The 12,571-nt window shown below is 40.4% G+C and overlaps 1 protein-coding gene across 2 annotated transcripts in view; it reads right to left on the bottom strand.

Annotated features, from left to right (window-relative positions):
- The window catches only part of grik2 (glutamate receptor, ionotropic, kainate 2), a 299,478-nt gene that overhangs the window by 97,866 nt on the left and 189,041 nt on the right, over nt 1–12,571 (bottom strand). For both annotated transcript variants that reach the window (XM_036005960.1, XM_036005961.1), the window contains exons 9-10: nt 10,875–10,982; nt 7,484–7,597 (exon numbers count right to left, since the gene is read on the bottom strand). In XM_036005960.1, coding sequence (XP_035861853.1) covers nt 7,484–7,597; nt 10,875–10,982 — 222 coding nt within the window. The remainder of the gene's footprint in view (nt 1–7,483; nt 7,598–10,874; nt 10,983–12,571) is intronic.

Here is a 12,571-nt window from a genome sequence, read left to right as displayed (position 1 = left end):
CAATGGCGCACAGGAGGCAGGACGCACTGATCCATCTTCCCATGAACAAGCGCTGTGTCGGGTGGGCAAACTCATGTGATGCGTAATTGATCCTGTGGATGATTTGTAGGCTATAAAGTGAACAAGGTGTACTCGGTCCACCAAACACTGGGCCGTCTTGACTGTGTTGATTCTGCACATATTTCTGTTATTGTAGTCCTATTTACTATTTCATTATTTCATCCATGCGTGGCGCAGCGGAGCCGTGCGCACTGTCACCTGCCGTGGAGACGCTGGCCTCACTAACCTCTCCTCCTCTGAGTCGGATCTCCATCGCGCTGGACTCAGTTTCACTGAGCGTACCAACACTTAGAAAATAAATAAATTGCATTACATCAGTGAGTTCAAACTGCTTATTGTGCATAATTTGGACTGACACTGAGATGCATGTTGTTCTGTAACTGGTGTGGCGCTGCCACTATTCTCTTGATTTCCACTTCGACATTAGACATTTTTTTGAGTGAAAGAGACGTTACATTTAGCATATATCGTCACAGGTAACAAGCTAACCATCGCAAAGTGTTGTGCTAATGCTGGGATTGCCTGTGAACAAGCAAATTGTATCTTTATAGTTGTATCCATATGATGTGACAGACTTAGGTTAATATTTCACCAGGTCTGAGGGCAAGATGGATGTGTTAAGTAGACCCCATAAAGTTATCCCACAACTGATTTTGATACTGTACTGTATGGATGGTAGCTACAGGACATGTTTTGAATTCCTAAGATTTAACAATACAGTGTTAGGGACAGATCAGATGGCCAGAGACTTGAGACTTGACTTGGACTCGTGGCAAAAGACTTGAGACTTGACTTGAACTTTCCCCTCAAAGACTTGAGACTTGACTTGGACTCAAGCTCAAAGACTTGAGACTCGACTTGGACTTCCAAAAAATGACTTGTGAACATCTCTGACACACACACACACACACACACACACACACACACACACACACACACACACACACACACACACTCCCTCCTGTCTCCTGCAGAGAAGCTGGCTGCAGACGGAGGCCGGTGCATCTTTAATTAAGAAGATAGAGAGAAGGAGAAGCTGAGTGTCTCTGTGAAGCAAACCTAATTAAAGCTATACCACATCCATGCCTCTCTGCAGACTCTCCTTAAACACGAAATCAAGCCCATTCTTTTCCAACAAATTAAAAACACAATAGATGTTCTGCGTCAGCGAAAAACAATGATACTGCATTATTTGACTCATTTTTAAACATTTATTTTAGTGTGGCTGTAGCTGAGAACAAAGCAAATCATCCAGGTGCTCTCAGCATGCAGTGGTGTGATGAAGAACTGCCCATTGGCTTACACATAACAAAGGGACATACTGAAGACATTGTGATTTTATATATATAAATCCAACTAATATGCAGTAAACTTGCATGTTAATGGCTTTTTCGATGAGAGGCGAGCGGGCAGGTAGGGGGGCACGGGCAATCTGATAGTGTGTGTCCATATACGCGTTGTTTTCACGAATGGGATCGCTTCCCAACATTGCACGCTAGTGGGCTTGCTACCAGTTTCTCTTCACTGACCACTGACAAGCAAAGAAAACAGTCTACACCCTCCTACAACCGAGATGGCTGCAACTGATCGCCTCACGTGGGTCTGCTGCTTGCTTTGCTGCATGTCATTCCCCCTCTCTCTCTCCCTTTTCATTTCTGTCTTGTCAATAAAGGCCTAAAAAGGCCCAAAAATAATCATAAAAAAAAAATACACTGCACATTCCTGCACAAAACTGTAAAGCTTTTAATTTTAAAAGAAGATATATTCTACATATTGTTATAATATTGTTTCATATTTGTTACCGTGAATTTTATTTATGTTTCTTGACTGTTGCAGCTTTTGTCACTATGGAACTTTAGCCTTGCCCTAAAAAATGTACATTGCCATATGATATTCTACACTGAAGGGTATATTAAAGTAAACCCAAACAGGTTTAATTCAACACTGACAAATTACTAGAACTACTGTCTGTTCTATGCTATTTCAATTAATATAATTGTATTACAATCCGGTTTATGTCCTACAAATGATCAACATTGGATCCTGGAGATATATTAGAAAAGCGAGATGCATCCCATAGCAGATAATCGCCAGGATGTTACACTAACACCATATGTTTGATAGCTTGGGCATTTAGCTTAATGATCCTTTACAGTACTTATTTGTCAGTGTGATGCAACTGTTCCAATTTATTAAATAATCTTTCCACATCTGTCTCTTTCCTGAATGTGATACATCCTGGAAGGTCTGTGGGCTCTGGCACCAGCTTGACTGCATTTCCTCACGTCTCATCCAAGAACGGTTGCCCTGAATACTGACAGCCAAATGGAAATGAGACCTGATCTAAGACCAGAGGTCTGTCCGTTTTTCAGCCAAACGTTTTAATCACTGGCTTTACTGTTGCTCTCTTTTTTTTTTTTAGCTTTCAGATGCTTTTAGAAATCCTGATAGACTTTTGATAGTCTCCCATTGCCAGACCTTCCTCCACAGCGCTGCTGAGGATTGTCTGGCTAGTCCACACAGCATTCCAGGATGGGAGAAAACGTGCTCTGGTTTATTGGCATTTCTTTAAACCAATCACAATCGTCATGGCCGGCACTAAGCTCCACCGGAGTTAAAAAACATCTGGCCGAAATGAGAGACATACGGCGGAATTTCCGGCGGCACCTGTACAATCCCGGAAATGGAATGTCGTGGATATAGACTAGTTGTTTGATAGATTAGATGGCAAGGGGGTGGCAGTAGCTCAGTCCATAGGGTCTTGTCTTGGGAACCCTAAGGGTTGCCGGTTCAAGTCCCCGTGCGAACCAAGTACGGAGTGCTGCTTAAGGCACTCTGACATCTCTCCATTAATGCATGTATAGGTCCTGGGCATGTGTGTGCATTTCAGGCCTGTGTGTAATAACTGACAACAGAGTGATAATGTTAATTTATATATCAATAAAGTATGTCTTAATCTTACACAGTGGAAGTAAATACAAGTCATATGATTTATTCCATTTCAATAAACTGTTTCCAATGTGGAGCATACTAAATACCTACTAATGAAGACAAACCCATCCTCCAATCCCGCTATACAATAATCTCTTTGTTAAGATGTTTCACCTTGAACTCGAATCTGAAAACTATAAGATATAAATGGGGGTAAATTATTTACCTGCACACAGTTTTAAGTAATCTTTTTTTAATATAAATATATAATAACTATATAACATAAAACACATCAATGAGCCACACTGTTGCACTGGGTGACATGTTCCTTCATCACCCTGGAAATACAAACAGTAATTTATTTTGGCTCAATCCCACGTACACTGTCCTGCTGCCCCAAGTACTCACTAGAGCACTACATGTGGATTAATCTGCTGCTGAAAATAGGCCCAACAACAACAAATTAAATATTTTCTCATTCCTGTCCTGAGTAACGTTTGATAAAAGCTACAGTGACCAGATGTTTTTGCAAATTACTGTTGTTAAAAAATAAATAAAAAAGAAACTATATATTTCTGAGACATTTTTAAGGAGTATATCTCAGTAGGAACCAATGGGCCACAGACAGGGTGGACAAGTCTGAAAGTACTGAGACTGAGACGGACTGACACATGTTGGCTTGGTCTTTTCATGGTTCCCTAACCATGACCAAATATAGTTTTGATATGGCATCAGATCACAAAGCATATGGATTGTTTTGGAAGGCAATGTCAATCAATGTATTTAGTTGTCTAGTCTGGAGATTAGTGGACACTGCAAGCATAACATTGTTATAATTATCGAGGTTGACTAGAAAGGATCACATATGATATATACTTTCAACAGCTCAACAACAGCTATTTAATTCTTAAACCTGATGCCCAGCTGCTGGGTATCTTATCCAATTTGCCATTTTTGCATTGCAACAGAGAAAATCCATAATTTTGTATTTTAGAGCAGTCTGCACGTAGCGCTACTACTCTCCTGCAGTGACTAATAAAACGTGGGTTTGTTTCTGTGGAAGTGGAAGCATGCCTGCTCTTTGCTCTCTCTGAGACATTACACAGTATATTATCTGCAGCTCCAGCCATTAGCCTAAAGGTACTTCATTTCCACCGCAACATTACGGGAGTGATTTCCAAAGTAGATAAACTGTTGATAGGCCAAGATCTCAACAGTAATTACATCATGTTTTATAGTACATAATCCCTGAGAAAATGATGAGAAGCTGGATGAAAGTGTGCATCAATCAAACGTAACAAACCCAATTATTGTCAGCCCTCCCTTCCTTTCCTCGCTGCTCACAGCCATCACACATCTCCCCATGACTCAGTCCTGATATGGCAATTACAGCTGTGAAGTCTTTGCTAATAACTGCAATCCAATCACTTCACAGCACGCGCGGAAGGAAAGACGGCCCACGATAAATAATGACAACCCGCAATTTACTTGATATTGTTATTTTTACGCTTGCCTCCTCGATAACCGGATCATAAATGGCTTTAATTTGGCTCACTTCCACAAGTTTTCCTCCACTGTCATGGTTCTCACATGGCACATAGTCTGTGCCTACTGTTTGTAGGAGTACAGGCATGCATATATTCGAACACACGGGAGGTATGGTAAGTGAATTGTTCAGCGACAGAAAAACAACGGCTCCAGCTGCACCATTTGGCAATACCTTTGTGGTAATTTAATCAATTGCAAACGTTGCACATTGTGACATTAGTGGTATCTTTGTGAAGTGATAGGGCACGTGAAGGAATAGTTTAACATTAACATTAACAGTATGGAGCTGAAACTGGAAGATGATTAGCTTAGCTTAGCATAAAAACTGGAGGCTGGGATAAACAGGTAACCTTGCCTTATCCAATGTCAAGAATACACCAACCAACTCACTAATTAGCATGATGTGTCTCCTCTTTTAAATCGGTTTTTGGGGGAGTTACATGCTGGCTCTATTTCTTGGTGAACACCAGCTGCGTGCATACTTTTCATCACTGTGAAGCAGCCAGATGCTCCACAGAATAGCTGTGTCGATGGATAAAATGTTGGGGCCAAACGGGGCTCACAGGTTATTTTAGTGGTTTAATCCAGCCTTGATAGGTAGAAGGTGTCATATGTTGAAGTGATTGTAAAGCCACGTGAGACAAATTTTAGATTTTGGCAATATAAATAAAAGTGGCTTGACTTGAACTTGACTGAAGTTCAAATTGTCCCATCACAACCCATGTCACCTGAGAAATGTGTGACTGGCCGCCAACCAAAGTTGTTTGAGTATTAATTTCTTTATTTTTATAAAGGACAACACACATTCATTAACAGCCGGCTAATTTTCAACTGTAGTCCTTGTATTTTAATGAACTTTATCTCCTTTATCTCCATACATTATGGTCTAAATGATCTTCATTGTAAGCTCCAAAAAAACTAATAAGTCGACCCTGAGTTGGTATTGCTATGGCAAGTTTGCCACTAAGTACAGTGGTCAAGAATGAAATTTGATGCTTGACTTTTAAGCCATCATGATAAGAAGGTGCTATGGATGAAGCTATAACAGCTACTGAGCTCACTTGTCAACAGATCCATCTCCATGACAACTGATAGACTTCTGTCAGGTCATAATGTTGTTTTAAAGCTGCTAAACTATAATTTTGGTTGACTTATAGTCATGATTTATTTTAAGTTTTTTTTTGCTGAACAGTCTAAGTTTAATGACATGTAGTCTAAAACAATATTACAATTAACCTTAAAACACAGCATGTTTGATATGTGTATTACTATTACTACTACTATACTATACTACTACTATTACTACTAGGAAAGAATTGCTATAAAAATACACTGATTTTACTGCTTCTTCTCAAACTTAGATCTGAATTTCTTTTTTTTGGCACCACTGGCAAGAGAGACAATAGCACAATATGCCTGATAAGTTAGTCTGCAGGAGGCACAGCTGTAAACCATGAAATCTTATTGGACAATCAATCAGTCAATTGTTCCTGCCTGAGCCTGTTCCTACCAAATTGGAGTCCTCCACACTGGTGAAGTCAACTGGCAATTTGGGAGTACAGTGCTTTGGGGTACTCTACTTCAAATGATTCGGAGAGCAGCATCCCCAGAAAGTGCTCTAAACAGAAAGGGCAGCTCAGGCAAAGCAGAGAAGGATTTTTCAAGAGGAAAAGCTTAAAAATAATGACATCTTTGGAGGGAGTCTATTTTGGCTCAGAGCTGTTCTACCCTTCTATAATTGGTCCCACATAAAGCACCATTACAATTTGATTTGCCTATAAACAGACATCTAAAGCTGCGATATTTAATTTGCACACTGCCGTCCCAAAATGGCAGCGAGAGGTAACTGTTTGAATTTTGCAGACATCATTACTTAGAAGTCCTGTTAGATAACATTACTAAACTACACTGGTTTATGTTTACCAAATGGCTCTGTGTCTTATTTCTTTATCAAAGAACTCATCCAATACCAATCTGCCTCCACATTGATGTGGATGGTGAGATAAGCCTCCCATTGGCTAACAATTGCCTTCTGTTTCCTTTTGCAGGTCCTACCACTGTTGCACTATGATGCACTATTTTTTGTTTGAAGTATTTGAGAAATTGTGGTCCAAGTCCTATAATCTGCAGTAAACTTAAGCAACGTCTTTACTCTGGCTTTTGTGCTGTACAAAACAGGACTGTGTAATAGTCGCAGTGGTTACAAAAGAAATTGATGGATTCAATGATCAAGGGACCTTTGGGGCAGTTGCCTGCTTTGCCCACTTAGTAATACAGTATTGATATCAAAGACACCAATGCCAGTGAGCAAACAACACCAGCATTTCATTTGGCCAAAGTGGAGAGAATCAAAGGACCAATACTGTGTCTTCAATGCGTACTATACACGACTTCCAACAATCTCCCCCCGTTTACAGACGCCTGTTATCATGTAACAGGCGTGTTACATTTTTGAACAGATAATGGACATATTTCTGAGAATTTCTCCAACGCGGGTGTGACATAGATTTTATCATAAAATCTAAAGTAAAACAGTTGGAACTGTTTAGGATTTTGCAAAGTTTGTCTGATTAAACTAAGCCTTATAGCGACGGCTATATTGTAGGTAAAGAGAAGTACTTCCACTCTTGTTATGGGTAACAAGAGAACAAAGTCACATGTTCCTGGCAGGGCCCGTGGTGGATGAGTTGGTAAAGAAATATGGTCCTGCCTGTTTCGTTTTTTTATTTTTTTTTTTATCGTTTTTAACTGCTCTTTAATGTTTTAGGTAAAGCACTTTGAATTGCCCAGTTGCTGAAATGTGCTATACAAATAAAGCTGCCCTGCCTTGCCTAACTGAAGTTTCGATCAGATAACGACGCCTGAGCCAATTCCACTTGCTGAACAGTGTTGCAACCGCTCCAGCAACAGTTCAGAAAACAAACAGATTAATTAAAACAAGTACCAGTATGGTGGAGACGATCAGAGATCGATTGGATAAGGAATCAGATACATTAGACGTCTTCCCTCTCTGGTTGTCCGTCATGTTCAGGCCACTTGGAGGGTCCCAGGTACCAATCTGCAAAACAAAATACACTTGTTTATTTTTTTAACTGGTTCCAGGACAGATAGATACATGTAACATACAGTTATACAGGCATACAGATCAGACATTTCACTTAAAAAACTAATACTAGGCTGCTTACTTTTGGCTCATTTGGAATATTTTACCATTTGTCATGAAAGCAGTGACAGTTTCTATTTAAAACTTGCTCATTGTGAGAGGAAAAGCAACTCAAATTAAGCAGAGGGAAAATGCAAGATGCACTTCAGTTTCAGTCTGTTATTTAGAAAGAACAATAATTAATGAGTAAAAGCTAGTTCTGTTTTCTGATTGAAAGATGTAATTGGTACCATATAAAGAATATTTATCTCTAGCAATGACTGGAATGTGCTGCTCCGTCTGGATGTGAGTGAACATTCTAAACGTTTGGAGACATTTGACATAGCACCTTTATTTTATACTTTTATACGTTTTGGATTGAAGATTATGTCTTGGATCAACCAATCAGCTTTTTTTGACAAACAGGGCCATAAAATGCAATGTTGAGATTTGAAAGGTTTAAGTATCAGCACCTCTGCAACCCTCTGTGATTTATGATTCACTGCATAGATTTGCAGATACATCCCTATTGCCAAAAAAGAATGTCAATATTGAACAACTCTACAAGACTGATGTAGGTTCAGTGACATTTTATTTACATCCAATGATACTGTTTTTAAAAATGCTTGCTTTCTACAATACCTGTATATGGAAACCCTATGTGGTTAGGCAACTTAAACAACTGGTTGGGGAAAGATCATGGTTTTGGTTAATCCAATGACAAACCTTAAACCCAGGTCTGTGATGGGATGCAAACTGTGGTCTTTTCTATTAAAGTCGTATGCACTTTATGACCATCCACCACACAAACATCTACACTCTTAACTTCTGCCTTGCCGCATGAAGGACATAATACTTCCTGGAGTGGCATAGGACATATATTGTGAGGCGCAAACTCTTCCATTGCCATTGTCAATGCTAAGGATACTGGACTGGTGGAGACGTTCATGTGTATATTAACAGAAGATAAAGCATTTATGTTATTTCTGTTTCAATTGGTAACACTACCAAACACACAGGCAGACCTGTACAGTATAGACATAAACTGTACTCAGACATCCCCCACTTTCTTTTCTGGATACATACAGATGATAATGTGCAGCACCCTGAGGACACAGTTGACAGCCGTGTGAACCCTCACCACTGTCAGGGGGCACTTTCTTCTATACTCCCACAGGGTATAATGTTAGAGATGATCTAGGATCTGGGTTGGCCCTGTGGGAGGGTTGGTGGAGGACAACACTAAGAAGGGATATAAAGAAGAATAGGGGAGCATCCTGGGGAAGCAAGCAGGAAGAAGAGGAGGGTGAAGCTATCGGATCGTGCCTCTAGGCTTCTCTTGTCCTCTCTCGGCTCTCCCTCAAGTCTCCACACCCAAGCCTCCTCGTCAGCAACCCTCCACTCTCACCCCATCCAAACCCACTGACCTGAGCACATGGACCACAAACACTCCAACCCACACCAGCCACACACACCTCAGGGCTCCTCTGATGCTCCACACGAGGGCCAGAGATAGGCTTTGTAATTGCAAATCAACTCTTTAATTCAGGCTTCATGAGGCTGGAGGGCTTCTGAAGGGGTTTTTATTAATCGAGTAAATTATTCATGGAGGTGCAGGCGCACACAGACCAGAGGTCAGGTGCTGCTGAGAGGCGAGCACCAGTGAGGATGCTGAAGTGTGAAGTGTTTGCGGTTGCATTCGAGAATATTATTTGTATCGGCGGTGCTAGCAGGTTATCCTCCCGCTGGTAATCTCATGAATCTTAAATTGAGTGCTGAACACTGGAGATGCCAGGAAAAGATGTAAACCATAGATGCAACTATTCATATTCATATTAGTACACAGTCACATGCCTGATGCATTCCAACTGAGGTAGTGTTTGGATTTAGTTTGGATGTTAGACAAATCAAATTGGTATATTTTAAAGTTAGTCTATAGCACTTTCATGCTGACCTGCAGCAGAAAATTGCAAAGGACATAAAAGTCGAATGAAGTGGCATCTACACACATGTAAGTCTGAACTGGTGTATTTATTTTCATGTGGATAGCTAATACACATTTTAGGCTGTGTTTAGACTGACATTAGTGCTGTGTCAAAAAATGCATCCCCCTGATTCACCCTAGTGCTGGCATGCTGGGGTCATCTATGTAAAGAGCTTTAGCAAAAATAAGTTCATCTGCAAAGTAGATGGACCTGCTCAACTTTTGCAGCAATGCTATTGTGGCAAAGCACTAAGTTGGCCAATCCAATACATGCAGATATACATTCCTCTGAGATTACTGTATACAATTAACAGCATCATTCTACTTTTTACACTTACATATCACTTTTCTACATTAACTGAAAAGGTGCTTTACAATTTGCTTCTCATTTACCCATTCACAAACACACACACACACACACACACACACACACACACAATGGAGCTGCCATGCAAGGCGCTGGCCTGCCCATCAGGAACAACTTAGGGTTCAGTGTCTTGGCCAAAGACATTTCGACATGTGGAAAGGAGCTTTGTTTCTGCTAGCCATCCAAACTATGGAGCTAGATCACAGAACGTGCGTGCGTTAATCACTCGTTAAAAAAATGTGTAGCGTTCAAAGGAATTTGTGTTAACTCGTTATTAATGCATTAATTTTGACAGCCCTAATATATATATATTTGAAATCACGTCCTGACTCCATGTCTGAACTTAACATACAAACGAGAGATTGATATTGATCTTCCAATCTTGTAAAAGCTAAACAATTTCTTCAAAAAGATGATTCACTGGTAAAATGATCAATTCTTTGTCTGTTTGGATACCTACACAAAGCTTAGATAATGCTGCTGCAGTATATGCCATTCAATGCCAATGTTACCCGTGACTTATGGACCTACGATGTGGCTGCCAGAGAGTTAGCTGAAAGCCCTCAATTAATGGACTGCAGCTATGCATTGAGATATGCATTTACACATAAACGTAATTAGGGGATTATGGCAGATTGATTGTGTTTGTGTTGATCTTTCATGAACCACGGCTACATTAACTCCTTGAATTTATCTCAACATCACATTGGCATACCAGGCTCATAAGTGAACGTACACACACACACACACACACACACACACACACACACACACACACACACGCACACACACACACACACACACACACACACACACACACACACACATTAAAGACACACTACCTTCTCAAGGCCCTCCTCCTTCAGACTGATGACATCGAGATCGAAGTCCGTCCTCAAGCCATTGGTCCGGTTGAAAGTGATTCTCCCGGTCAGGCCGTCCCAGTGGGCCTAAAGAGAGGGAGGCAGAGAGACACAGAGAATATTAGAGGAGATCATCAGCATCAAGTCTACATCTCCGCTTTCTGATATGTTTTTGATGTCAGTGTTCGAGGCAAAGCAGTCAAGGAGTGAAAACACACTATTTCTATTTTTCCCCAAACACTGTTTCGGTTTGTACAGCCTTCCCTGGCATCATGATGCCTACACAGTGTCTGAGGCTGCATTTGTAACAGTGGGAATGCAATTACCCAATCTTTACAGATATTTAGGGGTGTGATAGGATACAATGTAGCATGAAAGTGGTTCAGAGCAGGAAAGGCTTTTTTTTTCAGCTACAGCAAATCATCACCGTGCTGCTCCGACTGGAAGCCGGGAACTTCAGGGCCTATCTTTAGTTAGATGAGTGGGAGTCACAGATCTGGAAGTTACTCACGCTGCACAGTCAACTGTGCTAGAAAGCATTTGTCATACTACTTTGACTGTCTGAATTGACATTGAGACTGAGTGTCTAAATACCTCTCTATTGACACCAGTGCTGTTTGCAGATACAAGCATAAGTTACTCCAATGGAGATAATTATGAACTACTATTACCAAGGAATGCGGTAGGTATATCTGTCAACTGTTTGGGTAAGCTAACAACATGTGGATTTGTTGTTTGTATTTCATGATTGTATTTTTGTTTTTTAAATAACTGATAAATGTTGTGAATTTGTGAAAAGCAACATTGTGATGAACCGTGTTGGTCACTTGAGGTGATTCAGTTAAGTCTTAGCTATGTAAAAGCACAAACAATTTCATCTGCGCCATTGTTTTATACAATTCATTTGTGATCTAAAACAATGTATGTCTACCGTTGTTTTTTTACCGAGAGTTTATAGTGGGAGTAGTAATGGCTCTTTACACATTTATTTGAATGTGTCATGTTTACATAGTGTCCATTATTGCTATAAAGAGTCTATAGAGTCTTTTGTCCAAAATTACTAAAACATTTTTCTTTACTGAAAACATAATTTTTTGTGTATGGCAGGGAATTCTATTTTATCACAGACAGAGTTTGACCTTGACTTTAGAGGGGATTCGAAGTTACAGTTCAAACCTCTGTGCTGCCTTTTTGTTTCCTGTAAAGCACCAGCTGTTCAATACACACCAGCTTAGTGACCCCGTGGTTCAACTGTTGTAAACTGGGAGGCAGAGGATTCCAAGGAGATTTTTGCCTAGCTAAAGATTCTTAAATAGAGGCACTGTGGGTGAGAGCTAGTCTCGCATTGCCAGACCTATTTCCACAGCGCTGCGGAGGAAGGTCAGGCCCTTCCACACAACATTCACTGATCGGAGAAAAATGTTCTCTGGGTTATTGGCATTTCTTTAAACCTATCACAATCATCTTGGGCGACGCGAAGCTCTGGACGCAATGAGCATGGCTCTTCAAAATGGTTTCGGTAAGTAACTTACTCTAATATACGCACCCCGCCAAAGAAAACGCCACATTAATTATTAAATGAAGTTAACTTCATACAATACAGTAACGTGAGCTGTATTTTGTCTATAGCAAATCCCCACCAATCAGTCCTAAAGAGCCCCAGTTAGATAGTAAAT

This window comes from Sander lucioperca, chromosome 10 (genome assembly GCF_008315115.2).
Source record: "Sander lucioperca isolate FBNREF2018 chromosome 10, SLUC_FBN_1.2, whole genome shotgun sequence".
NCBI classification, from domain to species: domain Eukaryota; kingdom Metazoa; phylum Chordata; class Actinopteri; order Perciformes; family Percidae; genus Sander; species Sander lucioperca.
The sequence above is the reverse complement of the archived record's forward strand: the minus strand, read 5'-3'. Positions and strand labels throughout refer to the sequence as shown.